The sequence below is a fragment of the Ailuropoda melanoleuca genome, chromosome 4 (genome assembly GCF_002007445.2).
Source record: "Ailuropoda melanoleuca isolate Jingjing chromosome 4, ASM200744v2, whole genome shotgun sequence".
Taxonomy (NCBI): domain Eukaryota; kingdom Metazoa; phylum Chordata; class Mammalia; order Carnivora; family Ursidae; genus Ailuropoda; species Ailuropoda melanoleuca.
This window is the reverse complement of record NC_048221.1, coordinates 24,108,783-24,136,430: the sequence shown is the minus strand read 5'-3', so window position 1 is coordinate 24,136,430 and position 27,648 is coordinate 24,108,783. Positions and strand designations below refer to the sequence as shown.

General features: G+C 35.8%; 1 protein-coding gene across 12 annotated transcripts in view; it reads right to left on the bottom strand.

Annotated features, from left to right (window-relative positions):
* CCDC66 (coiled-coil domain containing 66) overlaps positions 1 to 27,339 on the bottom strand; it is a 51,471-nt gene extending 24,132 nt beyond the window's left edge. Inside the window, exons 1-12 of one of the 12 annotated variants that reach the window (XM_034658491.1) lie at positions 27,272 to 27,302; positions 25,637 to 25,701; positions 24,966 to 24,991; positions 22,510 to 22,551; positions 16,313 to 16,754; positions 14,669 to 14,834; positions 14,385 to 14,488; positions 12,592 to 12,713; positions 12,044 to 12,145; positions 972 to 1,103; positions 322 to 572; positions 21 to 105 (exon numbers count right to left, since the gene is read on the bottom strand). In XM_034658491.1, the coding sequence (XP_034514382.1) occupies positions 21 to 105; positions 322 to 572; positions 972 to 1,103; positions 12,044 to 12,145; positions 12,592 to 12,713; positions 14,385 to 14,488; positions 14,669 to 14,834; positions 16,313 to 16,754 (1,404 nt within the window). In that variant the 5' untranslated portion in view covers positions 22,510 to 22,551; positions 24,966 to 24,991; positions 25,637 to 25,701; positions 27,272 to 27,302. Of the gene's footprint in view, positions 1 to 20; positions 106 to 321; positions 573 to 971; positions 1,104 to 12,043; positions 12,146 to 12,591; positions 12,751 to 14,384; positions 14,489 to 14,668; positions 14,835 to 16,312; positions 16,755 to 22,509; positions 22,552 to 24,965; positions 24,992 to 25,636; positions 25,702 to 27,271 lie in introns of those variants that run through there. The other 11 variants (XM_011231206.3, XM_019805151.2, XM_011231214.3 and 8 more) reach the window with 11 other exon arrangements.
* Positions 27,340 to 27,648: the final 309 nt, after the last annotated feature.

Genomic DNA, 27,648 nt, shown 5'->3' with positions numbered 1-27,648 from the left:
AGTATTTTACAATGCAATACCTGATGCTCTAACTGTTTCTGTCGTCGCCTGTCACGTTCTTCGATCTGAGCCGGATCCAAGAGAGCAGTCATAGAACGGAGAAAGCTGGCAAGACAGACACTTCAGCTATTCAAAACCCCCAAAAGGTAGTTTTAACAAGATGCTAAATTATTTTTCAGATATATCCACTAGTCATTTCTACTTTAAAGAAAAATACCAAACCTGAAATCAACTAACACATATTATAAATATAACCACAGTCCTTTTAATAAAGCACACAGATTTTCTTAAACATTAATAAACACTGAAAAATAAACTTACTTTGTTTTCTGACTATTTGCCGTGGTTATATCTCTAACAGGTTTTGCTATATGCTCCTCCTCTGAAGGTTCGACCTGGCTTCCAGTTGTAGGTGTATAAACACTGTGGAGATCAGCCAGTTCCTGAGTGTCCGGAGAGACACAGAAGTACTCTGGTTGGTTGTGTGGTGACCGAGAGGACATTTGAGACTGAGAAGCAGGATAGTTCTTTAATGAATCAAAATGCATTGCCCATCTGTCATGTTCCTCACCCTAATCATGATAAATAAGAATTACTAAGAATTTTTCCAATTGTTCTCACGTATAAAGTCCTAAATGATAATCAAACACAATTTTTAAAAATCACCACAGAGCAGAATAAGCATCATAAAAATTAACGGAGCTACATTCTTTACTAATTCCATATCTACTTAGATAACTAACATGAAGAATATGAGAAATTCAAAGAATAAGGAATTCCTAAAAAGTTATTTTTAAGAAACTATGCAAAATCATTTACTAAATGCAGTCAATAAAAGGTTTACAAGAGCAAATGTGTAATAATTTGAATACTGTAGTCTTGTCAAATAGTTTTAGGATACTTTTAGGTTTATGATTAAAGACTCAAATTATTTTTTCCCTTTATATCATCCACATAAATTTGTAAGTTACCTTTGAAGATGTAATTTTTCCCTCTGTTTTTCTTTGCCGATCATCTTCTATTTGCTTATTCAAATCTTCAATCCATTTCCTCTGCTGTTCTTGTTTCGAGGCACTGAAAGGGCGCTCTGGTGGTAATGCTTCCTAAACAACAGTCATCAAAACTATCTACAGTGGAGCTCTCTTTTTCTAACCACTTTATAGATCTTGCCAAAAATTTATACAGATTTAAGCAGAAAGGCATTTATATCTAAGAGGAACAATAACTGTAAACAAAAAATTTTGAGTTATACAAAAATTAAACATGTATTCCAATTTTCAGAATATTTGTAACATATACTAGTAAAGAACAAGGAACTAAATGTAAAAAAAAAAGTAATTTTCTAATGAAAAATAAATTCTTTTTCTAAAATAATTATAAGATTTTTCAAAAGTCTATCCTAATAGTCTTGTTTACACTTTGAAAGGAGTTACTGATAATTTAAAATAGATGAATATTGTTTTACATTTGGCTTCAGAATACAACAAATATTGCCTTTGGACCAAGAGCCAGAAGGATGTAAGAGAGCCAGAGGTTTTCTCTTGAATCATGATGTCTTTCTAGGATATCCCTCTTTTCCATTCAATAAAAGGTTTACAAGAGCAAATGTAACTGCTATAGCCCTATCACAGTCTATGACGTTTCAATAAGAAAAACATACTGTGTTCAGGTTAAGTCCTTGAATTCTAAGAAAAAAAACAAAAATTAAACAGTAGCATAAAAATTTGTTGCTTTTTAATGTATGAGAATTTGGTATGCTCTAACAAAAAGAAAAGAATATATTCTACTCAAATGGTCCTGAAAGGCAATATACCTGATGTTACTTTCCGCCTTTTTAAAATTTTTTTTTAAAGGTTTTATTTATTTATTTGACAGAGAGAGAGACAGCCAGCGAGAGGAACACAAGCAGAGGGAGTGGGAGAGGAAGAAGCAGGCTACCAGCCAAGGAGCCTAATGCAGGGCTCAAACCCAGAACGCTGGGATCATGCCCTGAGCCAAAGGCAGACGCTTAAGGACTACGCCACCCAGGCGCCTCCCACCTCCGCCTTTGTTTTTAACAGGAACAATGACAAAGCTCCTAGTCTGTAAGCAATTGCTTTGATCAAAGGAAGGAAATATTTATATAAAAGAAAAAAATCTTAATATCTCATGTATTCTTATATTTTTCAAAGAGATAAAAACCATCACATTTCTTTAAGCCTAAAAGAACCACTTCAAAAGGAGCATTATCTTCAGATAGGTAAGTGAACAATTCTAGCTTTAAAAATGTTATCTTAAGAGATGAAAATGGAAAAGAAAAACAAATGGCCCCTTTGAACTTTTTAGATTTTTTTTTTTTTAATTCGACAGAGATAGAGACAGACAGCAAGAGAGGGAACACAAGCAGGGTGAGTGGGAGGGGAAGAAGCAGGCTCATAGTGGAAGAGCCTGATGTGGGGCTCGATCCCACAATGCCAGGATCACGCCCTGAGCTGAAGGCAGACGCTTAACCGCTGTGGCACCCAGGCGCCCCCCCCACTTTGAACTTCTTACAAGACATTCTCAACATGGCACTCAATCACCTTAGAACTCTGTCATCTGTTTCTTACGTCTAGATTTAACCAGATCTGGTTTCAAGTCTGTTTTTTTCAGTTTGCCTTTTTAATTTCATTTATTTTTTACATTCACATTTGAGTGAAATAATATGGTATTTGTCCTTCTCTTACTTTGCTTAGCATAATACTTTCTAGCTCCATGTTGTTGCAAGTGGCAAGATTTCACTCTTTTTTATGGCTGAGTTATAGTCCATTGTATATATACCATATCTTCTTCATCCATTCATCTATCAATGGACACTTGGGCTGCTTCCATAATTTGGCTAATGTAAATAATGCTGCAACGAACACAGGGGTGTTCGTTCTTAAGTCCATTCGAATTAGTGTTTTCATATTCTTTGGGTAAATACCCAGTACTGCCAATTACTGAATCATATGGTAGTTCTATTTTTAATTTTCTGAGCATACTGTTTTCCACAGTGGCTGCACCAGTTTGCATTCCTCCCAACAGTGCATGACAGTTCCCTTTTCTCCACATCTTTGCCAGTACTTGTTGTTTCTTGTGTTTTTGATTTTAGCCATTCTGACAGGTGTGAGGTGATATCTCATTATAGTTTTCATTTGCATTTCCCTGTTGCTGAGTGATGCTGAGTATCTTTTCATAGGTCTGTTGGCCATCTGCAGTATGTCTTCTTTGAAGAAATGTCTGTTCATGTTTTCTGCCCATTTTTAAATTGGATTACTTGTTTTTTTGTATGCCAAGTTAAATTCTGTATATATTTTGGAGACTAAACCCTCATCAAGTATATCATTTGCAAATTTCTCCCATTCAGTAGGTTGTCTTTTAGTTTTGTTGTCTCCTTTACTGTACAGAAGTTTTTTATTTTGATGAAGACCCAATAGTTTATTTTTGCTTTTGTTTCCCCTGCCTGAGGAGATGGATCTAGAAAAATGCTGCTGTGGCCGATGGCAGAGAAATTACTGCACATGGTGCTCTATTCTAGCATTTTTATGGTTTCAGGTCTCACATTTGGGTCCTTAATCCATTCTGAGTTTATTTTTGTGTATGGTGTAAGAAAGTGGTCCAGTTTCTTCTTTTAAATATAGCTGCCCAGTTTTTCCAATGTGTTTCTTTTTTAAGTTGGAAATTCCTTCAGACAAATTTCCTAAGGCAATTCCTTCATGAATTGGGGTAAATCTTGTCAAATACTTTTTGTGTACCTATTGAGATTTTTTTTTAAAGTAGGCTTGATGCTCAGCATGGAGCCTAACATGGGGCTTCAACTCACAACTGTGAGATCAAGACCTGACATGAGATGAAGAGTTGAATGCTTAACACACTGAGCCATCCAGGCGCCCCCCCAACATATTTTCTTTCATTATTAAAATGGTATACTTGTGGATTTTACGATATTTCCTTAACTACCTAGGAAAAATCTGTCTTAGTCATGACATTATTACTTTTAAAAAATATATATTTTACTTGAGAGAGTGACAGAAAGCACAAGAAGGGGAAGGTCAGAGGGAGCAGCAGACTCCCCACTGAGCAAAGAGCCGATGTGGGACTTGATCCCTGGGGCCTCTGGGATCATGACCTGAGCCGAAGGCAGAAGTTTAACCAACTGAGCCACCCAGGCACCCATATTATTACCTTTTTATATATTACTGAATTTTAATTGGTAATATTTTCTTTAGAATTTTTGGGTGTATATTCCTGAATAAAATAAACTTTATTTTCCTGGCTTTAGTATCAAGTTTATATTGGTCTTGTACAATGAATTGGGAGCTATTCCGTATTTTTACCATCTGGGTATCTGAATAAACTTGGAATTTATTCCATGAAAGTTTGGTAGAAATTGTTAGTAAAACCACTTGGGCATTTTACTTCCCTGTGGGGAAATCTTTCTAACCAGATCTACATTTAACAGTAACAAGACTATTCAAGTTTTTCGTTTCTTAAGTCAGTTTTTTTTTTTTTTTAAAGTAATCTGTACACCCAACATGGGGCTAAACTTACAACCCTGAGATCAAGAGTCACATGCTCTACCAACTGAGCCAGCCAGGTGCCCCCAAATCAGTTACTTTAAGATTTTTACAGTAATTTCTCCATTTCACCTAAGTTTTCAGAATTGTTGGCATAAGATATCTGCTAATAAATTACCCCACCTGCAATTATGCCATTTTCTCTCATAATTTTATCTTCTTGATCAGTCTTTTCTAGAGATATATTTTGTTATTTCTTTCAAAACAGGCAACTTTCAGCTTTGTATGTTATGACTGGTGCCCCTATTTTCATGATTTCTTCTAATTTATTCTGTTGTTCCTTTTTCTAACTTAAGATGGACACCTAGCATACTGCTTAAAAGGTTTTCTTTTCTAATACACTTTCTCTTGAATTTTTTATGTGTTTCTGGTGTGTAACCATTATCATTTTGTTCCAAGTATTTGTGATTTCCATTATAGCTTTTTTTTACTCAAGTTACTCAGTGTGATTTTTAATTTCCAAATATGTACGTAGTAGTTAAAAAACTCTTATTAGTAACTTCTAAGTTACCTGTAGTTAGAGATCACTTTACAATAGCTACTCAAATTTTATCTGAACCTTTATGTCCTAACACAAATCACTTTTTGTTAATATCCATGTGTGCCTGAGAAAAATATTTCCCAATTGTTGAACAAAGAATCTGATATGTTGGGGCACCTGGGTGGCTAAGTAGTTAAGCATCTGCCTTCAGCTCAGGGTCCTGGGATCAAGCCCCACATCGGGCTCCCTGCTCTGCTGGGAGCCTGCTTCTTCCTCTCCCATTCCCCCTGCTTGTGTTCCCTCTCTCACTGGCTGTCTCACTGTCAAATAAATAAAATCTAAAAAAAACCACAAAAAACAAAACCTGATATGTTAACTAGGACCAACCTGCTGTTCTGATTTCTACACTGAAACCTCTGTTTAAATAAAGAATTTATAAGTTTCTCTGCCATTTTAGGGTGCGTGGGTGGCACAGTCAGTTAAGAGTCTAACTCCCGGTTTTGGTTTGGACTGTAATCTCGGGGTCGTGAGATCAAGCCCTGCATTGGGCTCCATGATCAGCAGAGATTCTGCTGGAGATTCTCTCTCCCCCTCCCACTCACGGTCTCACTTTCTCTATAAAATAAATAAATTTTTTTAAAAAATTTCTCTGCAGTTTTAACAATTTCTAAATTCAGATATTGAAGTCTTTATTTGAGTCTTCCAATTTTTGTTTCATATATTATCAGGTTCACGCACGTTAAAAATTGCTATACCTTCTTGATATGCTAAATCTTCCATCTACATTTATAACTCTCACCATCCCTAATAATGATTTGTCTTATTTTTATTAGTGTAGCAATAACAATTTTATTTTGGTTAGCATTTTTTTGATCCTATTGTTTTCAACCTTGCTGTATTCCTATGCTTTAGGTGTGTCTTGTATTCTAAAAATATCTAGATTTCTTTATTCTAATCAGTAATTTTCTTAATTGGTGAGTTTTGCTTCACCTAGATTTATTATATTTATTGATACATTTGGTCCTATTTCTACCTTAATCTTACATTTCAGTTTACCCACTTTATTTTTAAGGCTTTCTTTAAATTTTTGACATCGAGGATATCATCTTCTATTAAGAACTTTAATATGTTCGCATATCCTTTGATCTTGCCGTCCTCTGCCAACCCATCTAGGTTGGTATTAACTAGATCTTTCAGTTATTAAGGATATATATATAATTTTTAAAGATTTTATTTACTTATTTGACAGAGAGAGAGACAGCCAGCGAGAGGGAACACAAGCAGGGGGAATGGAGAGGAAGAGGCAGGCTCCCAGCAGAGCAGGGAGCCCGGTACGGGGCTCGATCCCAGGACCCTGGGTTCATGCCCTGAGCCGAAGGCAGATGCTTAATGACTGAGCCACCCAGGCACCCCAAGTATATATTTTTTATAAAGATAACAATCAACTCTACCAAGGTAAATAACCACAAATCTCTTGCAGCATCCCTTAATTTACCTTACCTTTTTGGTTAAGCACTTCATTCAAAACTGGTTTCAATGTCATCTTTTAATAAAAATCTTCAGAAGACTTTAATGCCTGAGGATCTTTTATTATCAATCATAGATACATAGATAATGATAGTTTGGCTACATATGAAATTCTAAGTTTTAAGTTCTTTTCCATCAACTTTGAAAATATGATTCCATAGTTATCTTGTACCCAGTGTTGCTGCCAAAAAAAGTGAAGCTCATACTTGTTCTTTTATATATTGCTTGTTCTTTCTTTCTGCGGGCCTTTAGAATTTCTTGGTCTACCATATTCTTAAATTTCAGGTTAGTATGTGTAGTGAGGTTTTCCTTATTCTCTTTTCGGGGGGCTTTCTAGCCCTTTAAATCAAGGGTCAGTTAATAAACTGATCTCAATTACTTTTTCAAATATTTCCTCTCTTCTCCAAATTTCCCTCTTGTTTGGAGGGAATGTCAGCATTTCTATTATCATTCTCATACTGCCTTAAAATTGTTTTCCCTATTTGTCCTTACCTTTTTCCAGATTTTTTTAAATATATATGGCTTTCCAATTATTTATTCATTCCCTAGCTCTATCATTCCCACTATTTCTCATCTATTGTATTTTATACTTTATTGTATGTTTCACACCTAAATTTTCTGCATGGTTGTCTCTCTTCCACTTTTTCACTTATAACACTTTCCCTTACTTCTTCTATTATGTTCATTAAACTAAATTTATGAATTCATCTGTCCTAATGTTTTTACTTCTGTTAGACTCTGATATCCTCTATCTGCACTGTTCTTCCTTTGAAATTGTTGTTCGTCCAACATTTTTGTTATTTGCAGCAGTTAATTTTTTTCCTGGCATTATCAACCAAACTTGTCCAGCAACGAACAGCCAATATATTCAGTAGCAGCAATGGCAGAGCAGACTAGCCTAGCCCTAGGGTGGAAACTTAAGGCACTAAAAACAATCACTCCCCTCAGAGCTTCTTTTTTGAGAACACTCCTTAGATTGTAATTGTAATTCACCAGACAAGCGAGTATGAACAGGAAGGGGCAGAGTAGTCTCCACCTGATCTTCCAAGTGCCTGCAAAGAAGTAAGATTTAAGCAAGGACTGGCCCAGGATTTTATTCTATGGGACAGCTAGAACAGAGATCTGACTTACAGTAAATGTGAGGCACTGTTTTAAGATAATGACATTACGGGATGGGGGGAAGCATATTAACAAGAACAGAATTCCAACCATTCATTTCCTACTTTCTTCTCCTACGGAGATGGTGGGTTAACTTCTACCACACGCAACCTACCAATTCAACAAACCAAAATAGTCGTTTTTCCAGTATCTTAGGAACTGACCGTAAGGGGAGGTACTAGAAGTTTACAACCGAGGTTCAGTATCTTGAGATGATGGGATCTTAGTATTTTTAAGTTTGTAAAAGCTTATTTGTTGTCAGTATTTTCTGCTTAACTTTAATTTTTGGTTATGTTTTTCTTATAATATTATAGCAAATTCTGTGACTTCTCTGTTGACATTTGAAAATTTGATACATGAGTTTGTAGAAAATAAAATTACTGATACTTTTATCGTCCAAATACTCTGATAATACCCTAGTAAAAATGTGCCTCAATTTCTCATATTTATTTTTGGCTTACGAATCACAAAAATATTATTTTTACATCTTTGTTATTGACTCTACATTTTAGCAAAAATCATTTATTATGGGGGTGCCTGGGTGGCTCAGTTAAGCATCCAACTCTTGATTTCAGCTCAGGTCTTGATCTCAGTCATGAGTTGAAGTCCCATGCTGGGCTCCACTCTGGGCACGGAGCTTACATTTAAATAAATAAATAAGTTAACAGCTTTCTCTCCCAAAGTAATGTTTCTAAAATTACTAGCAATTTTGCTTTTTGGTTTTTTTTAATTTTGATTGGCTTATATAATCTATTTTTAATAATGTGTAATTTTATTTCAAGTGTATCTCTTTTAAGCAGGTCTGTGGGGTTCTCATACCTCTGCTTTTAAATAAAAGATTTTTGACCTTTCAGAGTTGATTTTTGTTTTCTGTTGTACAGATTACATTAGCTATTCTGTTTATAATTAAGCTAGTGGTTATCTTTGCTTTCTACTCTTAAACTTTATGTGGGTTTCAGAATCATAATTAACTCTGTCTTTACAGAGAGATCATGCAACACATCAACACAAAAGCATAAAGCATAAAACAAACAAAAGCATAAAGAACAAAAGTGGAATGTTTCCCTTTGCTTCCATTACTCTTCACCAGACTTAGACAATGCCAACAATCTGCTTTCTTTTATGTATTCATATTTGTTGATACATCGTCCAGATTTTTTTTCCTTTAAACATAGAAATGGTTACATCATATGTACTGTTTTGCAATTTACCTTATTTCACAAAGTCTCAGAGGCTTTGTGGAAGCTATATAGTCCCTTTTTTTAAACCACAAATTCCTTACTGTGTTTTAATTCTGATTCATTTTCTGACCCAGAAATAATCTTTAAAAACTTCTTTAAAAAAATGAAAAATCAGGGAAAGATCTTTGGGAGAAACATTTTATAAATTCTTACAGATCTGAACATATCTTTATGCTCCCTTTACATGTGAACATGTTGTTTAGGCATTAAATTCTTTGCCCCAAGGGTATATATAGGGTATCTATTAAACCCTATAAACACTGTTCTATTATCTACAGAGGAGAAATTTAAGGTTAACTTGATTTTTGTTCTGTCTTCTTATTTTAAATGTTTGAAGAAGTCTATACTTGTTCTTGGAATTTTAACAGTTATTAGGATGTATATTTTTAAATCAAAGTAAAAGTCAAAAAAGGAAAAGACACATATATATTATCCAATTATGATTATGCATACATATTAATGCATACATACGTATACATACTAAGATGACATTCATATGTATTATTATTGGGTGTGGAGCCTGCTTAAGATTCTCTCCCTCTCCCTCTGCTCCTCCTCTCTCCACACTGCCCCTCATACTCCACCGGCTTGTGCGTGCTGTCTCTCCCCCCAAAAAAACCAAAAAAAACCCAAAACAAAGCAAAAAACAATAACTCTCTTCTTAAAAAGAAAAGAAAACTGGTAAAAATTTAACAAAAAAAAATTAAATATAAAATACCAGAGGATCCAACTATTCCACTTATGGGTATATACCCAAAAGTATTAAGAACAAAGCGTCAAAGAGATTATGTGTAAACCAATGTTCACAGCAACATTATTCCACAACAGCCAAAAAAGGGTAACAACTCAAATGTCCATCAACATTTGGATGGATAAACAAAATGTAGTTGTTATAAGCACAATGAAATATTATTTAGCCTTAAAAAGGAATGAGATTCTGATATATGCTACAACATGGATGAACCCTGAAAACTTAATGGTAAGTGAACTTTGTCAGACAGAAAAGATTCAAATATTACAAAATTCCACTTAAAGGTATCTGGAATAGTCAAATTCATAGACAAATTAGAATGGTTGCCAACAGTCAGGGGGAGGGAAAAATGGGGAGTGTTTAATGGATACAGTTCAGTTTGTAAAGATAAAAAAATTCTGGAGGTGGACAGTGGTGATGGTTGCCTGACAATGTGAATGTACCTAATCCCTCTATATTGCACATTTAAAAATTACTAAAATGGTAAATTCTGTGTTATGTGTATTTTGCCACAAAAAAGAAAAGGTTAAAAAGGAATAAAAGAAATTTTTATTGGCCAAATGCAGAACTATGGTATGGTGGTAGCAATAAGAAGCTTAAACACAAAAGTAGTTCAAAATTACACAGTACAAAAGAATGTTTGGGCTGAACAATACAGGGATGAGAATACAGGGCCATTCTACTGGGGGAGGTGGGGTAAGACTGAGAATCAAGAAAAAAGAGGAAGGGAAGCTGGTGAGATAACTGACCCTGAACAGTCTCATAGCTCCAAATGGATCTGCTTTGTAAGTTACAAATAGAGCAAACCTTCATTGAACACTTGCTATTTGTCAGTCACTGTTCTAAGCATTACCTTGGGTTTTAACAAAATTGGCCTTAGTGACTCTGCCTACAACCAAATTTCTGCTCCTCTTAATTACATGAGAATGTTAACTTGATATTCAAATAGTATAAATAGTTCTGGCTATGGCTTGGATTTCTGAAACCAACTGTTTTCAGATATTTAAGGGGGTTTTCTTAGTTACACAGTTAAATTCACTTTGCCTCAATAGCATCTCTCCAGTATCTTACCACACGCATACATAAATGCATAAAAACTACATTTAAATAGTATGAGGATGAGTAAATAATCATACTCTTTAACCACTGTTTGTCCAGCCTTACATTTAGTGTGTGTTTTACTTTCTAGTCCTTCTCCCATTCCCAACTCCCATCTCTCCTGTGAAACACAAATAATTGTATTGGTTTTTTGGATTATAAAAAAGGATGCATGCTACCATTTAAAAATATATACAAAATGTAAAAACACCTAAGAGTCACCTCATATGGCTATTTGCATTAACAGTCATAGTATGACTCACTCACAGATAGTAAACGACCTAAAAAAATAGTGCAAATTAAGCAATAATAAATGATATACTAACATTTCAACTTAAATTTTTTTGCTAACTGAAAATACGTTAATAGTTTTAGTATTAAAGATTCTTCAATCCTAATGCTGAAATGTAAATAAGCTAACAACCGATTCTTACCAACTTCACAAATAGTTTTAGTTGCAGTTTTTAGTAGTATCTGCATGCATCAATTTTTAAACTCTACACTTAAAATTATCATCCAGAGGTGCCTGGATGGCTCAGTCAGTTAAGTGTCCAACTCTTGATTTTGGCTTGGGTCATGATCTCACGGTGGTGAGATTGAGCCCCGCGTTGGGCTCCACACTGGGAGCGAAGTCTGCTAAAGATTCTCTCCCTCTGCCCCTCCCCCACTTAAAAAAATTATCATCCAAAACTAGATTTCTGCAAAATGTCTTCTATCAAGACTAATTTATTGCCTTTCAACAGTCAAAGTGCTTTCAGGAATGTGGAGAAGTACAATTCAGATTTCATTCCTTTCCTTAATGTAAAATTATCAAGAACTACAAAGCTCTTTGATATAGGCAAGTCAGCCCTATATGGAGCAGAACAAACAGTCATGAAAGCCATGCAAACAATCTAACTTGGCAGGGTTCTTTAAGAAATCTACCAGTGCTAAAAAGTCTCCCATCAGAATCATCCCTTTAGATTACTACATCATTTTCAGAATACATTTGTTAAAATGTAAATGTCACTAGGAAGGAATAATATCTGTATGTATAAAAAAGAAACCGTTCATAACTTTTTTAAATTTAAGGAGCACACTGCACTCAGTAAAAATTAACCGGTAAGTAAAAATAAGAGTATTAAGGTCCACTCTTTCAAGGAAAATAGATAATATAAAGATCAAGTACTAAAGGGCTTATATATTCAAAGTAATGACTCTTATGACTTACCTCTAAAATCTGACTAGCTCTAGGTAGTGGGTGCCCATCAGCCTGGGCCACTGTTATCTGACTGGGAGACTGTGACAGAATGCTGGAAGAGCTAGCATAAGTCTAAAAACAAAGAGAAAACAAGGGTACTTCTTCTCTGTATAATAGTAAACACAGGAAAAACTTAAAGGTCACTAAAACACTACCTAAGGAACACCTGGTGTGTACTTATGCTTGATAAGTAATGACTTATGTTTGATATAACCTTGTGGCAGATACCACATGGCCAGTGGTAGAGTTTCGTGGTCATCTAAAAAATTGCAGAGCTCTTTTACAAGAGCCTAAAGGAGGTGCCTCAGGCCTCTACACTCACCTACATAGTAAGACAATTTACAGAATGCAAACAGAGACTAGATGAGGTCATAATTAAATTCAAAATAACACTGTTTTACAGTAACATACGAAAAATAACTCTTAAAAAGCTTTATGATATGAGCATGGCTTAACATTTTAAAAAGTAAAATTAAGATGTCTTACATTCCATAAATGCTTCATTTCGATACTCTTACCTTAGACGGGTCAAGAATTTGAAAATTTTCCCATACTATTTTATCACTTTCAAATTTTTTCCAAGGATTACTCCATTTTTCAGAAGCTTCTTTTTCTTTCTTCTTTAAAGCAACCTGTTCATCTGTAAATAATGTCCTTTTTAAAAAAATGTACAAAAACTGTAAAAAAAAAATCATGTAAACAAATCATGACCTTCTTAAAGAGCGCAGATTCCAACACAGATCTAATCAAAATTGTTTTTTACGGAGATTAGCTCAACAAGACAGAGAAGAATTTTAAGAGAGATGGAATACAACATTTAACCAGAACCAAATTGGATATAAAATGTTTATAATTAGCAATAAAGATCAATTTTTTCAGAACAACATATTTTATATTACGCAAATTACTGTGAGGTTCTACTGTCCGGTAATGTTCATTCGGTTACTACTAGAGACTGAAAAGATAAACCTCTGGATTCAGAGAACCCTAGAATCAAATCCAAGTTCAACCACTTCCTATCTATGTAACTGTGGGCAAACTGCTGTTCATCTTCCTAAAACTCAGTAAATTTTACTCTTCTGTAAAATGAGAATAGTGCCTATTTCAGTACAGTGCCTAGCACAAAGTAAATACGTAATAAATGTCAGCCACTATTATTCATAACTGCTGAAGAGTAAGAAAACAAAATCTTGGGTCTAACAAACTGATATAAAAACTAGGCCCCAAATCCATCAGTAGTTCTTAAAAATTCAGAGACGTATAAACTTAAATTTCAAGAATATTAATGAAAGCATGATTTCAACAAAGAGAGATGTGCTTTTTTTAACAGGGTCAAATAAAAGAAAGTAAACTTTTTAGATAATAAAGCATAAAACATTTCAGTCATTTCCAAGTAGTTCCATCCAACTTCAGAAGTTTGGTATTACAGTTTGATAAGCAAAATTTGTATTGAAAGAAAATATTTAAAACTGAAAGTATGATATACACACATCAAATCGCCAAATCTTCAGATACTGATATCATACATTTAATTTCTTCAAACTTCTGTTACCTTGACTTTCAATATCAATTCGTTCCCGATTTCTTCTGCTTCTCTCTTTTTCTATCACTTGTCTCAGCAGCGTTACGGCTGCCTCACAGAAAGACTTCCTAGTTAAATGGAGGGTGAAGCCCATCTTTATGCTTTTAGTACAGCTATTCTTAAAAAGTACAACTGTTACTTCACGTATTTTCCAAATTCTGACACCTAGACCATAAGTCTAGTCCAAGAAGAAACAAGAGTTTCTTAGTTACTATCAATATTCTAAAACCCTAGCAAAATGATATATTTTTCTGTTATACGGTCTACAGGCTGAAAAAAAGCAATAAGCTTGTTTTTGTAGGGAATATACTTACTGATACCATATTAATGATTCTTGATCAAAGTGTTTTATTTTAAAAAATGAACTCTATTTTTAAATAAAACCATCTTTAAGTCCATAGGATTTCTACAATGGACAAATATGAAAATGGATTCTCAGGAAATGAGAAAAGTTTAGGAATCTTTGAGCTCCAGAATGATACTGATGACATTAATACTTATTGTTCATCTCTGGTCTTCTGGTACACACCAAGAGACTACCAGACAAAAAGACACAACCTAAAGGAATATAAAACCACAAAGCTTTCTACATGTTGCAGTAAACTAGCCTAGATGGCAAATGTTATAAAAAAAGATTTTTTATAGTATCATACTGAAAGATATATTTCAACCTCAATATATATTCCTTAAGGCAACAAAAGTATAATAAAAGGCATAATAATTATGTACCAAGCTCTTTCTTCCACTGGGCTTTCTTTGCTTCCAACAAACTTCTGTCACGTTCTCTTTCCCCCAGAGTACTGAAAATGTCAGCTGGTTTCCATACATTCTCTCTAAAACACAATAAATAATAGATATCTTATTATATGTTTCTATAGAAGCTACTCCATAAATATGAAGTAATAAACTTAAATAGCTCTCAGTCTTCAGAGTAAATATTTCACATGAAAGTCAAGGAAAAGCAAAACCATTTTCACAAGATGACTCCACAGTAACAGATATGAGTTACATACATGGCAATTTTCTGCTCATACTGCTTAGATGTCTCTTGATTTTTATTTAAAACAGATTTATTTTCATCCAGGACAGACGAAAGAGCATCAGTTTTTTTGAATACTCCCGTAACGTTCTCATCCTCTGGCTGATTGGAAATACTGTTTAAATGCAGACTGCCCTGACCTATGAGGTAAAAATGCATGTTTGAAAATGAACACTAAAATTGCATGTGTTACAATACCTTATTTTGGCGTACTGCTACACACTTTAAAAACACTGCCTTACAAATTACCAAAGTAATCACCTCTCAAAGCAGTCCTTTGGTGGGTATTATGATTCCCTTTTGTCAAAAAAGAAAACTGAGCCCAGAGGTTAAATGGTCCAGAGATATGGCCATTGCTGTATAACCTCTTGTGTCTAACAGGAAAACAAACATGCAACAACAACAAAATTTCCATTTACTCTTGCTAGCAATATTTTTACAAATAATATAAAACACAAATCACAACTTAAAGAATAAATGCAAAATTGGTTTATGAAAAACTCATTACCTTGTCCTTTTTTTTCTCATTTAGCTGGGAAATCAATGGAAAACTTTATATGGACCACTGCCTATATGCCTCCATTATATCTATTTCCAAATGTTTTATACAGGCTCCTATGCTTGGCTCAGAAATTACTCTAATTCTTCTTAATGTGCTAACTTTCCCAATGAGGAGAAAGTATATTTAATATGCAGGTCATTACTTGATTAGATAAATGTTGCCTTCAGCTTTGTTGATATTCTCTCTCATTATACGTAGTAAAATACTTTTTGTTCTCTAGGCTACAATTCTAGCTGTAAAGACCCAGATCCCTCATTTTACAAAGAATAATCTAAACCAAGACAAGATAAATTACTCCAATTTGAATACCCTGGGAATGTACAGAAGCTAACTGTCCCCAAATCAGTTCTGGGGCCTCTTCCTGGTGACTGTTAATGCTATTTTAATTTATTTCATTATTGCCTAGCAAAATTTTAATCACATTTCTACTTGTATTAATTCCTTAGCTCAAAGCTAAAGAAATCAGAAGGCTTTTAAAAACATAATACAATGCCCTGACTAATGAAACAGAACACATGTTGACATTCTTCTGCTTCTTCCAAGTCTGTGTTTTGTACTGGTTAAAAAGATGGTGCTGCCAATCCTCAGCAAGGATTAAGGGTCAGGAAAGGTACAATGCACAGGCCAGGAAAATAATCCTTTTCAGCAACTCAAGTCAAATATTCAAAGTAAGGTTCCTTCAATTTTCACTAGAAATACTATAGTGATTTTTCAGAGCATTTTATATAATTATTTTTAATGTAAGTAAGGCTTTCTACATTCTGGAATAAGTACATCTTTTTGTACTAAGATCTTTACTCTAGAGTCCACGAAACTGGGTTTCTTAAGGCTATGGTACCATAATTGTAATACTCTGAGCATTAATCTTAAAATAAGGCATATTATAGCTATAAAAGTAATTTTGCATGAGAATGTTCTCTAAAAGAATATTTTAAACGATTATTACAAGGTAAATCAGAATTTCAGAGGCACAGTTATATAAAATCCAAAGAATGAGAAATTCTAAAACACATACTGGTAAAATTAATATTAATTAAAACTTCAGAAAAACCTTACTTGTTTCCTCCTTTCCATTTTCAATCAGGGAAATAGATTTATTTCCTTGGTTCAAAGACAAAATCTGTTGTAGTTGGTCTTGTGTTAGGCACACCAAATTGCTCTTCATATTTTCAGCTGTGATGTGCTTTTTGCAAAGCTTCTGTTTAGCTACTACAGATGTATTTATCGTGTTTCTAGTCTTCTGTATATTGGGGGTTGCAGGTGAAATCTCTTTCTGGACATAAAGACAGTCTTTATCTACATACTGCTTGCATATATCCTTAGTGGGTGAAAAAGTCATACTATTTTTTTCACCTTTTGCCAGTGAAGTTTCTGAACCCATTCTCTTCTTTTGCAAAAGTTTTCCACTCCTTATACAAGTATTTTGGGTTGATTTCAGAATGTATCCAGTTTGTTTTGTTCTTAAAGGACATTTTGCAATCTTGGTCTTATTTCCCATCTGTTAAAACACCAAAAATGTATTCTTTATAGCAGCCCATGAAAAATCAACAATTATCTTTACATAATCTGTGATGTCAGGCCTCTACTTTTTTCCATTCTGCTGTTAAGACACTATATTCATGAGACACTAACATTTAACCTTTGCAAATATTCACTTGAAAGCTTCATCAATAACTGGAAATTATTATTATTATTTTTCTCTACATAACAAATATAGAACTTTTATTCTAGTTGTTACAGGACCTCTCCATTCTACTCCAGCTTTGAATCTCATGTCATGATTATATCACTCAGGCCACCTCTTTTCTTTATAGGTATCTACAGACCTGTGAGTTAGTAACATAGGTTAGTTACTTCTTGAATAAAATTAACTTGTAGGTCAACATCCCTCTAACATAACTCCTATCTTAATTATTAGTGCTTTCATATCCACATAGATCATTCTTCCAATTTCCTGGCCTCTCATTTCCTTGAACTATATTCTTGTCCTCCATGCTACCTCAGTTCTCATTCTCATAATGGTAGCTTACACTAACCTTGTATCTACTCCTAACTGCAATCCCTCCATAATCTCAATTTCAAGTATGGCACAATGACCCAACACCCAGTTTTCCCCACTCACTTCCTTGCATATCCCAGTTAATTCTTTAACTCAGCTGGGATCTATAATCTATTTATCCTACCACCTTCCTCTTGTCCTCCCTTACCAATCTTAAATTCCATGATTAACCAAAACCACTACCATCTTCTATTCTCAACTTCTCTGTTCTGACATACATGCTTTGCAAATCCCCAGACTGGTAAAATCTAACTCTTCACCTGCTCTGTGCCCGCACTCAGGAAGAAAAACACAAAGCCACAATATCTAGTTTCACCTTAAATACATAACCCAAAACAACAAATGGGCCCTTCATGCCACTCGGCAGTTACGATTTCACAAATTCATTTACTCTCTCATTCTTTTAACAACAGTTTCAACTTTCTCCTCTTTCCCAAAACTAACACTTTCTCTTTCATATTTATTCTCAGCTGAAGATCTTGATCATTATTTCACTGAAAATCTTACAAAGAAGCATTCAGAAAAAACTTCCAGGTTTCTACCACTTAATCTGTACCAGCATCGTACTCATACAAACTGCTTGTACTCCTGTTATTTGTAGATATTCTCATAACCCTTTCTTTCTCAGGGATCTCTCTCTAGCAATTCTTTGCTTTCTCCTGAATCATCAACTGTTTCTTTCCTGCTAGAACACATCTTTATCATCTTTAAGAATACATGATCGGGGCGCCTGGGTGGCACAGCGGTTAAGTGCCTGCCTTCGGCTCAGGGCATGATCCCGGCGTTACGGGATTGAGCCCCATTTCAGGCTCCTCCGCTATGAGCCTGCTTCTTCCTCTCCCACTCCCCCCGCTTGTGTTCCCTCTCTCGCTGGCTGTCTCTATCTCTGTTGAATAAATAAATAAAATCTTAAAGAAAAAAAAATACATGATCCCACTTTCTCATCTCCCACAATCCCATTCTAGCCAAGTTTTCACCCACACCACTACACCAAAAATGCTCATCAAGGTCATTAATAACGTTTTACATTGCCAATTCAGTGACTGATCCACAGATCATCTTGCCAGACTTATTGGGATTATTCCTCCCATTTTGAATCACTTTCTCTACTTCATCTCCTGAGGACTCCACAATTCTGGTTCTTTGCTGTTCCTTCTCAGTCTTTACTGGTTCCCTTTCCCCCAAACCTCTTAAAGTTGCTTAGTCCCAGGATCTCTTAGCTCTAACTTACCTCGTTCACTTGCTAATTTCATTACCCTGGTTGTTCTAAATATTATCCATATGCTGATGACTCCCAAACTTGTCTCCAGGATGGACCTCTCCCCTAACTTGAGGTTCCAAACACTTCCACTGGGTTAATAGCCATTTAAAACAACAAGCCCCAAACAAAACTCTTGATCTCCCACATGCCCCTAAATAACTTCCTCCCTTCAGTTTTTCCCATCTCAGCTACCCATGACAAAAATTTTGGAAGTATCGATTATTCTCTCATATGCCAGCCACACTTGTCATCAAACCTTGTTTTGCTCCATCTTCAAAATATATCCTAAATCTGACCACTCCTGAACAACTCTCTTGCCATCCCTCTACCCCAAGACATCATTAGCTCTTAAATTACTGAAAAGCCTTCAGATTTTCTTGCTTCTGCCCTTGCTCTCCCAGTAGGTTCTCAACACAGTCACCACAGTGAGTACCTTAATAGGTTAAGTCAGATCATGTCACTTTCTTCAAAAGCTTCTAATAGTTTCCTATCTTACTTAGGAGGAAAAACTGAAGTTCATACCAAGATCAAAAAAGACTAATGATCTGTACACTCTTCACACTTTATCCCCTTACCTAATCTCTCTGATCTCATTTATCTATCTTAGCCTCCAGCCTCATGGGCTTCTTGGCTACTCCTTGAATTCAACAAGAACCTCCAGTTTTAGACCTTAGCACTAGTCAATCCCTGTAACTGGGACATTCTTCCTTCAGATTCTATATCGTTCATGCACTCACCTCCTTCAAATCTTTGTTCCAACATCAGTAACTCAATAAGGTCTTCTCTGACCACCCTATTTAAAATTGTAGGTTTCCTTTTTGGGCGGCGGGGCGGTGGGGGGGGGGTGGTTATCGCAGCTTTCCTGTTCTACGCTCACACTCCCACCTACCTAGCATTCCCTTTTCCAAAGACTGCTGCGCCCCTGAAGTCACTGTGCCTCTTCTTCCCTCTCTCCTTTATTTTTCTCTATAGCACTTTTCATCTTGTAACATTCTATATTTATTTTGCTAAATGTATGCCCATTCAACCCCTTTCCAATGTAAACTCCCTAGGGCAGAAATTTTTGTATACTTTGTCCACCACTATCTATAACCCCAGTACAGAACAGTGAGTGGAAGAGAGTAGGTGTTAAGCAAGTTTTTCATTATCCTCAACTATACTATTTTAAAAACTGAATTGTATCTCTCCCCCATATTTGTTCCCCCTTCCAAAATATTCCACTTCTGCGGCACTGTTGTTCTAATCTCTCAGACCAGTAAGCATGGAGTCATCTTTAATTTTATTCTCCTTCATGGTCTTCTTTAGCTTATGCGCAAGTACTGGTCATTCCTTCCTTCCAAATTATCTTTTTCTCACCATTTACATGATGATAAGCCTAAATTCAGGTTTTCATTACCAGACTACTAGATTACAGCCTGCCTATCTCTTATCTTTATAATCTGTACATTTTGGCAAACGCAACCAAATTAATTCAATGGTCATTCAATCAAAATTAACTTGCTTTTTATGTGCTCGCCAATATGGAAAAGAGTTAGAGGTAAAGATTAATAAGATACTTGCTGTCAAAGAGTGAGGTAGATACCACATGACTTTCACCCAGCTTATATCCCAACTCTCCTTGTCTTTCAGTAACTTACAAAACATATAACCACACTTTGACCAATAGCCAATTCCATTTCATCCTACTTTTCAAAATGTACCTGCATTATCAGCCACAAGATCTGTTTATTAGCCTCTTCATCTCATCTACATCCTATTTGTTCCTGGCTTTAGGCTTTTGATAATACCAATACCACAATGTAAAATGCCTTTTTACCCTCCCAACTTCTGGCTATTTAAAAAAACATTCTTTTTAATATTTATTTATTTTGGGGGGGAAGGGAGGGACTGAAGGGGAGGGAGAGAGGGAGTCTCAAGCAGACTCCGCAATGAGTGCAGAGCCTGATGTAGGGCTTGACCTCACGACCCTGAGGTCACGACCCGAGCCGAGCCAAAACCAAAAGTAGGACAGACGCTCAACCGACTGTGCCACCCAGGCACCCCTGAGGCTATTTTAATATAACTAATTCTCTAAGTGAGAGGTGGCGACCTCAAATACCTACTGTACATTAGGCTTAGTAGGAACTGGGATGAGCTGAGAGCATTTTTCTATCTAAAGGAAGCAGCTACCACTCAGAACCAGCCTACGCTGCCAAACAGGAACCTGAATCTGCTTGCTAGATTACCCAATATTTCAAGAGAACCAAAAATGTCAATTTCTACATTAAATTTTCTAATTTTTAGATATTGACAATTCACTCTAGTTTTTGACCACCACTATGTGGATTAAGCAAATTAACAGCAGACTGCGCGTAGCTTTTACAGCTGAGCCCTACCACCTCAGTCTCTAGCTACAGCTCCTAAGATGTCACCTTTCTTTGATTATTATTGGCCTTTTTTGGGTCGCTGATAGTTGAACATTTCCTATCTCTAATCAGTTGCTCATTCAAACTGCTAAGTGCAGTGCATACCATTAACATATCTTGAAAGTCTCTCATTTCTGTCCCCTTTTTCCATTTCACTTACCACTACACATGTTCAGGAACTCCTAAGACTCTCCCTGAACTGTAAGTGGCCCATAACTGGTCTCCCCATTATAATCTGTCTTTAACAAACCATCCGAAGACCTTTCCTACAACACAAATTATACTGTATGGACTCTGCTTTTCAAAAATTCTTTAATGCTCCCTACACACAAATCAAGAAAGTTCAAACTCTTTTGAGTATACATTTAAACTCCTTAAGACTGTAACCCCCCCCTTAGCTTTATGTTCTACACTTCCCCAAGAGACACTCTATTCCCCAAATGCAAATTATGCTATCTTGGTGTTTTGCCCACTATTTCCTAAGCTTAGAATACACTCCCATACCCCCTTACCTATAAATATCTACCTCATCTTTTAAGTTCTAATTAAAATGTCACCTCCTTTTACAAAGCTTTCCCTGGTCTCCTCAAACCATAAAGAGCTGCTCTTTGCAGTGTTCTCTGCCTTTTATAACCCTACCATGGCATACGTTGTATCTACCTGTATTGTATAGTTATTTGCCTGATACCCCTACCTCCAGAAAACAAGGCCTAGGTTTTACTCATTTTTTTCCTGCTCAGCCACAGAAGAAACACAGCCAAGAATGGCACTCCACTAAAATTTTACAGCTTCAATAAATCCTTTTTAAATAGAAACCTAATTGGAGCTCTAATTTAAGTAGAATATCTGGCTACATTCCACTTACAAAAGAAAAAAATGTACCAAAAAAATCTTCTGAAAATATTTAATAAAAAGGGGAGGGGGGCAATGACCTGGCATGAGGTCCATATACATTCAGCTCAACTCTGATTACTTTGGGGAGGGGGGGGCGGCAGAGGGAGAGGGAGAATCCCAAGCAGGCTCCACAACCAGTTCAGAGCTCAAAGCAGGGCTTGCTCTCACAACGCTGACATCATGACCTGAGCCAAAATCGAGAGTGGGATGCTTAACTGACCGAGCCACCCAGGTGGCCCCTGATTATTTTTTGTAGCTAAACAGCAGGAAAAAAACAACAAATGGAACCAGCAAAAAAATCATGAACAACCAAATAAATATTCAATTACATTCAGGTTACTTAATAAGAAAAAGAAATCTAGCCCAAATAATTCCCCAAGTGTTTAATGGATCAGACGAATTTTAATAGATCAAAGAAGTCTTCATGTCATAAAACATTTTTATGTAGCAAGTTGCTCTTTTAACTAGTTTTAATTCTACCAATATTTTTCATAATACAAACAAAGTCAATGCATTTTAATATCGGCTGAGTTTACCATTTATATGGGGCCAGGATCCCAAGGCTCCAGAAAGAATCAGAGAAAAGCAACATTTTAAATTATTATATGCTATTTAATACTAATATTGTATATACCCTTTAGTGTGTCACTACTTTGATTCTCACATGTAGAAGTACCTGTGGAAAAAAAATTTTTATATTTCAACTAATTTGTGAGACAATTTTAAGCATAAGACTTTGGAATTTGTAAATTACTCATGACACTGAATCACTAATATTTCTTTCATTTCTCCTCCAATAATCTTTAGAAATTAAGATGGTAACCATCTTTACTTCATATTCCTTACCACAGGTTTTTAAAAATGCAGAAGGGATTTTGAAAAAATTAAGAAAGTACTCTGACCACACATGCGTTAAACCTGATGATGATGAGAGTTCAGTTGTGTTTAAAGAGCACACTATGACGATGATAGTAATTCAACCTGTGAGGAAGGGGAAAACCAGAACTCTGAGTAGGTGCTGTGGTCACTCAGGAACATCTCCCAGTAGAAAAAGAAAGCACTATGAAAAGAGAATTCACCAATAACTTATGGAAAAGAGAATCCAACATATAGCTGCAGAACTGAGATTTGGGAGATTAAAAAACAGATTTAAGCAAAAAAGACAACTACTACTGTTGTGTATTTTTTGTCTTCTATAAAGAGTAAAGAAACAAGGAAGATATCAGCAACCCCTGTAAATATGGGAAGAGAAACTCCTTAAAATAAAATCAATATAGAAGAGAGATTTAGGTGTCATCAGTATTTTTTCCAGCTTTAAGGTATAATTGACAATTAAAAATTGTATATATTTAAAGTGTACAATTTGATTTGATATATGCACACACTGTGAAACAGTCACCACAATCAGGCGAATTAACATATCCATCACCTCAAAGAGTTACCATCATCAGTATTCTGAAGTCCCCAAAGCAAAAGGAATAAAACCAAACAATTTGCTCTAAGACAGTAAAAAACTTAAGATCAACATCAGCTGAGACACATTATTCTGGAAAAAAGAATCCTAGAATAAAATATTTCTAGACTGCTAGTAGAATCTTGTAATAATTCTATCAAAAGTCCAAAACTAGTTAATTTTGTTATAAGCATGAAAGGAGACCACCATATGTTCTAAGTTGGTTAAAAAGACAATGAAATGTCTTCACAAATGTGGTGAATAAAGCAAATCCATTAAAGACATCAATGAAAGGGGAAAAAAGTGAAAGAGAAAAGAGGCCAGGGGAAGACAGAAATCAACTATGACAAGCAGTTTTTATCTAAGATCTCAAAAAGGAGTGGAGTATTTGTTAATGTGACTCAAATAAAATAATTAGTTGCAGTATCTTAACAGAGCAGGACCTGGGGTGCCTTGGTGGCACAGTCAGTTAAGCATCCGACTCTTGGTTTAGGATAAGGTCATGATCTCAGGGTCCTGAGATGGAGCCCAGGGCCTCATGTGGGTCTCTGCACTCAGTGCAGAAACTAACAGTCCCCTTTCCCTCTGCCGCCCTGTAAAATTAATTTAAAAATCTTAAAAAAAAAATTTTTTTTAAATAGTCCAGGACCAGGAAAAAATATACAACTTGTATTCTGACTAAAAAAAAAAAGCACACAACATATATAGCTATATACCATATTTAGGAAGAAATAACTTTTATAATTAGCATGTGGATTTACTCCGATTATCATCATTCATTTATGCTGGATACTCAATCAACTTCCCCTTGATTAAACCTGGAAAAAATAGCAAAGCCATCAAGAGCTCAGAGGTGAAAAGTGCCACATCATTCAAATTGAGCTCTATTCAAGAAACAAAGAAAGACTTTAAGATGTTACAAAGATAAAAGAAAAAAGAGGGCTACAGTAAATTGTGGGAGAGTTGAAACTTCTGATATTAATCTAAAAATGGAAAAAGAAATAGGGAACAAGAAAAGTAGGATATCAAAAAGTTGTTAAAGTGGTAAAGGCATTTTGGGTTCCTGATAAAAATAATTTAAAAGGAAAATTATCATTAAGCTCAAGTATTATCTCTTAAAAGAGAAAACAAAATGCATGTACAAATTTGTCAAATACACCGTTTTGGTGTGGGAAAGCGGAATCTGAGTACGAAAAGAAAAATATTTTCATTTTAAAGTGTGAATATACATTTCTAGTCACAGGAACTGCACTGTCTGGCATAGTAACTACTAAATTCACATTAAGAATTAAAACTAAAAATTCACTTCCTTAGTCACACTAGCCACATTTTAAGTGCTCAATAACCACACAAGACTAGGGGCTGGCTACCATCTTGGGAAACACTGATCTTAGAACATTTCCATCATCACAAAAAGATTTATTGGACAGCACTGATCTAGAGAAAGAGGTTCTATATGACTTTTTAAACTGAAAAATTATGATCCCATTTCTGTGAAAGGACCAGTCTGAAAGCAAGAGAACAATAACTTCTCATTATCCCCTAGCCCTTATAATATATTGATAGGAATTATTTTCAAACCACTGTAAAGAAAACCACATTTTACATTCAAAAACAGGTCAGATCATTTGGCTTACCTTCACAGAATTTTTTGATTTACATTCTACAAAAGAAAACAATAATTACTGAACTATCAAACAAAAACATACTAAGGCAGTCACAAAAGAAAATTTTAATTAGCATTGTTTTAAGAAGATATTTAGAAGAAATGTTAACCCCCAAAGCATTAACTTTAGGTCCTGTTTGAGTGTTCTAACTTTTACAGTGTACTTCAGTATTTCTATTTCATTTCTCTTTATTTTCCAAGGTAAAACTATAAGCAGATCAGAGAAAAAGAAAATAATGTGAAAAAGAAGACTACCAAAGTATCCGGAGTTTTAAAACTAATACTAAAAATGACTTTAGCAACTGTGGACTAACTACAAATTTAATTTTCTTGAACAACACACTTTACATGCACAGAACATAATTACACAGATTTCACCTAAATTATTCATTAGGCAATTATGAATATTAATATGAAATTTACTGAAGAATTAAATTTTATGAATAAATACAGTGGTAAGCAGTGATGTAATGTGACTTTACTTAGCTAAAAATAAATCTGAGAAAGTTGGCCAAAAACAGCTTTTTGCAAAGTATCATTTTAAAATTACCCTATTACAAGCAAAAAGTATATTAAAGTTGTGTAAATTTTATGTAGGAAATTTAAAAGTTAACATTTTAGATTTCTGGTAACACAGCATACCAAATGGAGACAATATTAACTTCGTTTTTCCATCCAACAATTCAGTTTCAAGCTTTAAACCATCTCTGCAAAACAAAAGAAAGTTGCCATTTTTAAGAAGCAGCAACATTTTAAATAGAAATGAAATGCTCATTTGAATCTTGAAAGTAATTATGTTCTTTTGAATCTATACAGGAAATCTTGTAAATAGTAAGCCACTTTTAACAAAAAAAGTTTTCCAATCTGAGATAAAACGCTTAGGAAAAAACTCCTGAAACTTTCCAATAATGCAAAGAATCTGTTATCTTTAACATGAAACTTCATTTTCTTACTGGTAAGCAATAAATTCAGTCATCATAGCATTATTTAACTCTCATAACTCTAGACTGAAAAGAATGCTTTTAAAAAACTCCGCACCTAAGTTAAAGGAGCACAACATTATCTATTTATTAGTTTCATAATGATGTCATGACTAACACATTCTACAGCATGCTACAGCATTAAGTTGAAAGTGAGCTGTTAACACTGCCACCAGGATTAACTTTTTGAGCATAGTGATAGTTTACTATCACAACAATAAATCTGTAATAAACTCTGGCTGTTCTAATTTATTTGTGCATGTCCAATGCAAGAGCACAATGTAACAGCAGACACTGTCAAGGAAACTTGAACATAAGATCCTAATAAAAACTCCACTGAAAACAAAAATAGTCCACATTTAATTCACTGTTTCCCAAGGGGGGGGGTGTCATTAAACATCAACAGGGACAAAAGTGATGTCCAAGAGACAAAATTAAATCCAGCGGGCCAGAGAAGGAAGAGAAAGGTTGGGAAAGGTCTGATTGGGAACAACGAAATTTGCAGTGTTGCTCAGTAGAGGACATCAAAATACCCCAACTTAATTTATCAAGATAAAAGACTGGAAAAAATGGGTTTTAAAGGTTTCCCTGTGGCAGCGTTAGAACGGTTCGTGTTTACGTCGGTGAAACCGAACAAACAAAAAACTGAACCCGAAAAGTATGTCTGTTCAGCATCATTGCACTATGAACTCCTTCAGGGGCAGACTTCTTTTTCTCTCTCCGCATTCTAGAACACAAAATTCATTTGCTAAATGATGTGCAGTAGTCTGAATTGGGTGACTTTTCATCTTCCTAAAATATTAAACTTCCCAGTAATGAAAACCCTGTAACAGTCCTTTTTATTCAACCACTACTTAATGAGGGTCTGTTAGGGGCCAACCATTGGCAGTGCATCGATTCCAAGACCCGGTTCCTCGCATTACCAGCGTTAAAGTCTGCTGGGCGCTCCGACAGCCTGCAAACACGCCAAAGCCAGAGGCGTTAAGGACCGGGGGCCTGGGCCAGGATTTCTCCCGGGAAGCCGCTAAGCTTTATCTCTCCATCTGCCCTCCCCGCTTAACTCCTCTTCTCCCTCTCCACCCTGAGGTCAATGAGAGCGCGGAAAGGAGGTCCCGGGCAGATTCACTCCGAGTTATGATGTGGAAACGCGGCGCGGGCAAAGGCTCCCTCTCCTCAGGGAGCCGGGCAAAGCCGTTGAAGGCGGCGCAAGCTAGGAAGGCGTTCCACGAAGGGCTCCAAAGGCCAACCCAGCTTTACCCCGTCTTTACTAAAGACCACCCTTCTCGGCCCAGCTTACCCCAAGTTCATGGCCTGACCTCTCGCTCTCTCCACTGGACGCTCAACCCAGTGTACGCCGGTTGCCCCCGCCGCTCAACAAGCGCTGCGCCGATTGGACACAGTGATGCCGGCGAGCTCGGAGAACGGGCCAATCAAAGCTCGGCGTGCTGGCGGGTGCGCTCGGCGGGGGCGAGGCTGCGGGGCCGGAGACCCTCTAACCCCCTGAGACTTGGGTACTGGGGGCCTTGGTTCCTCGGAGTTGTAGCACCCCGAGTTCACTCGGAGCCCTCAGAAAAGGGCCTCAGCTCAGGTGTAGGTAGCAAAAATATGAAGAAACAAAAAGCATAAGCTTTTTAGGAAATGAACATTTTCCGTATTTTATATTTGCAAGAGAGG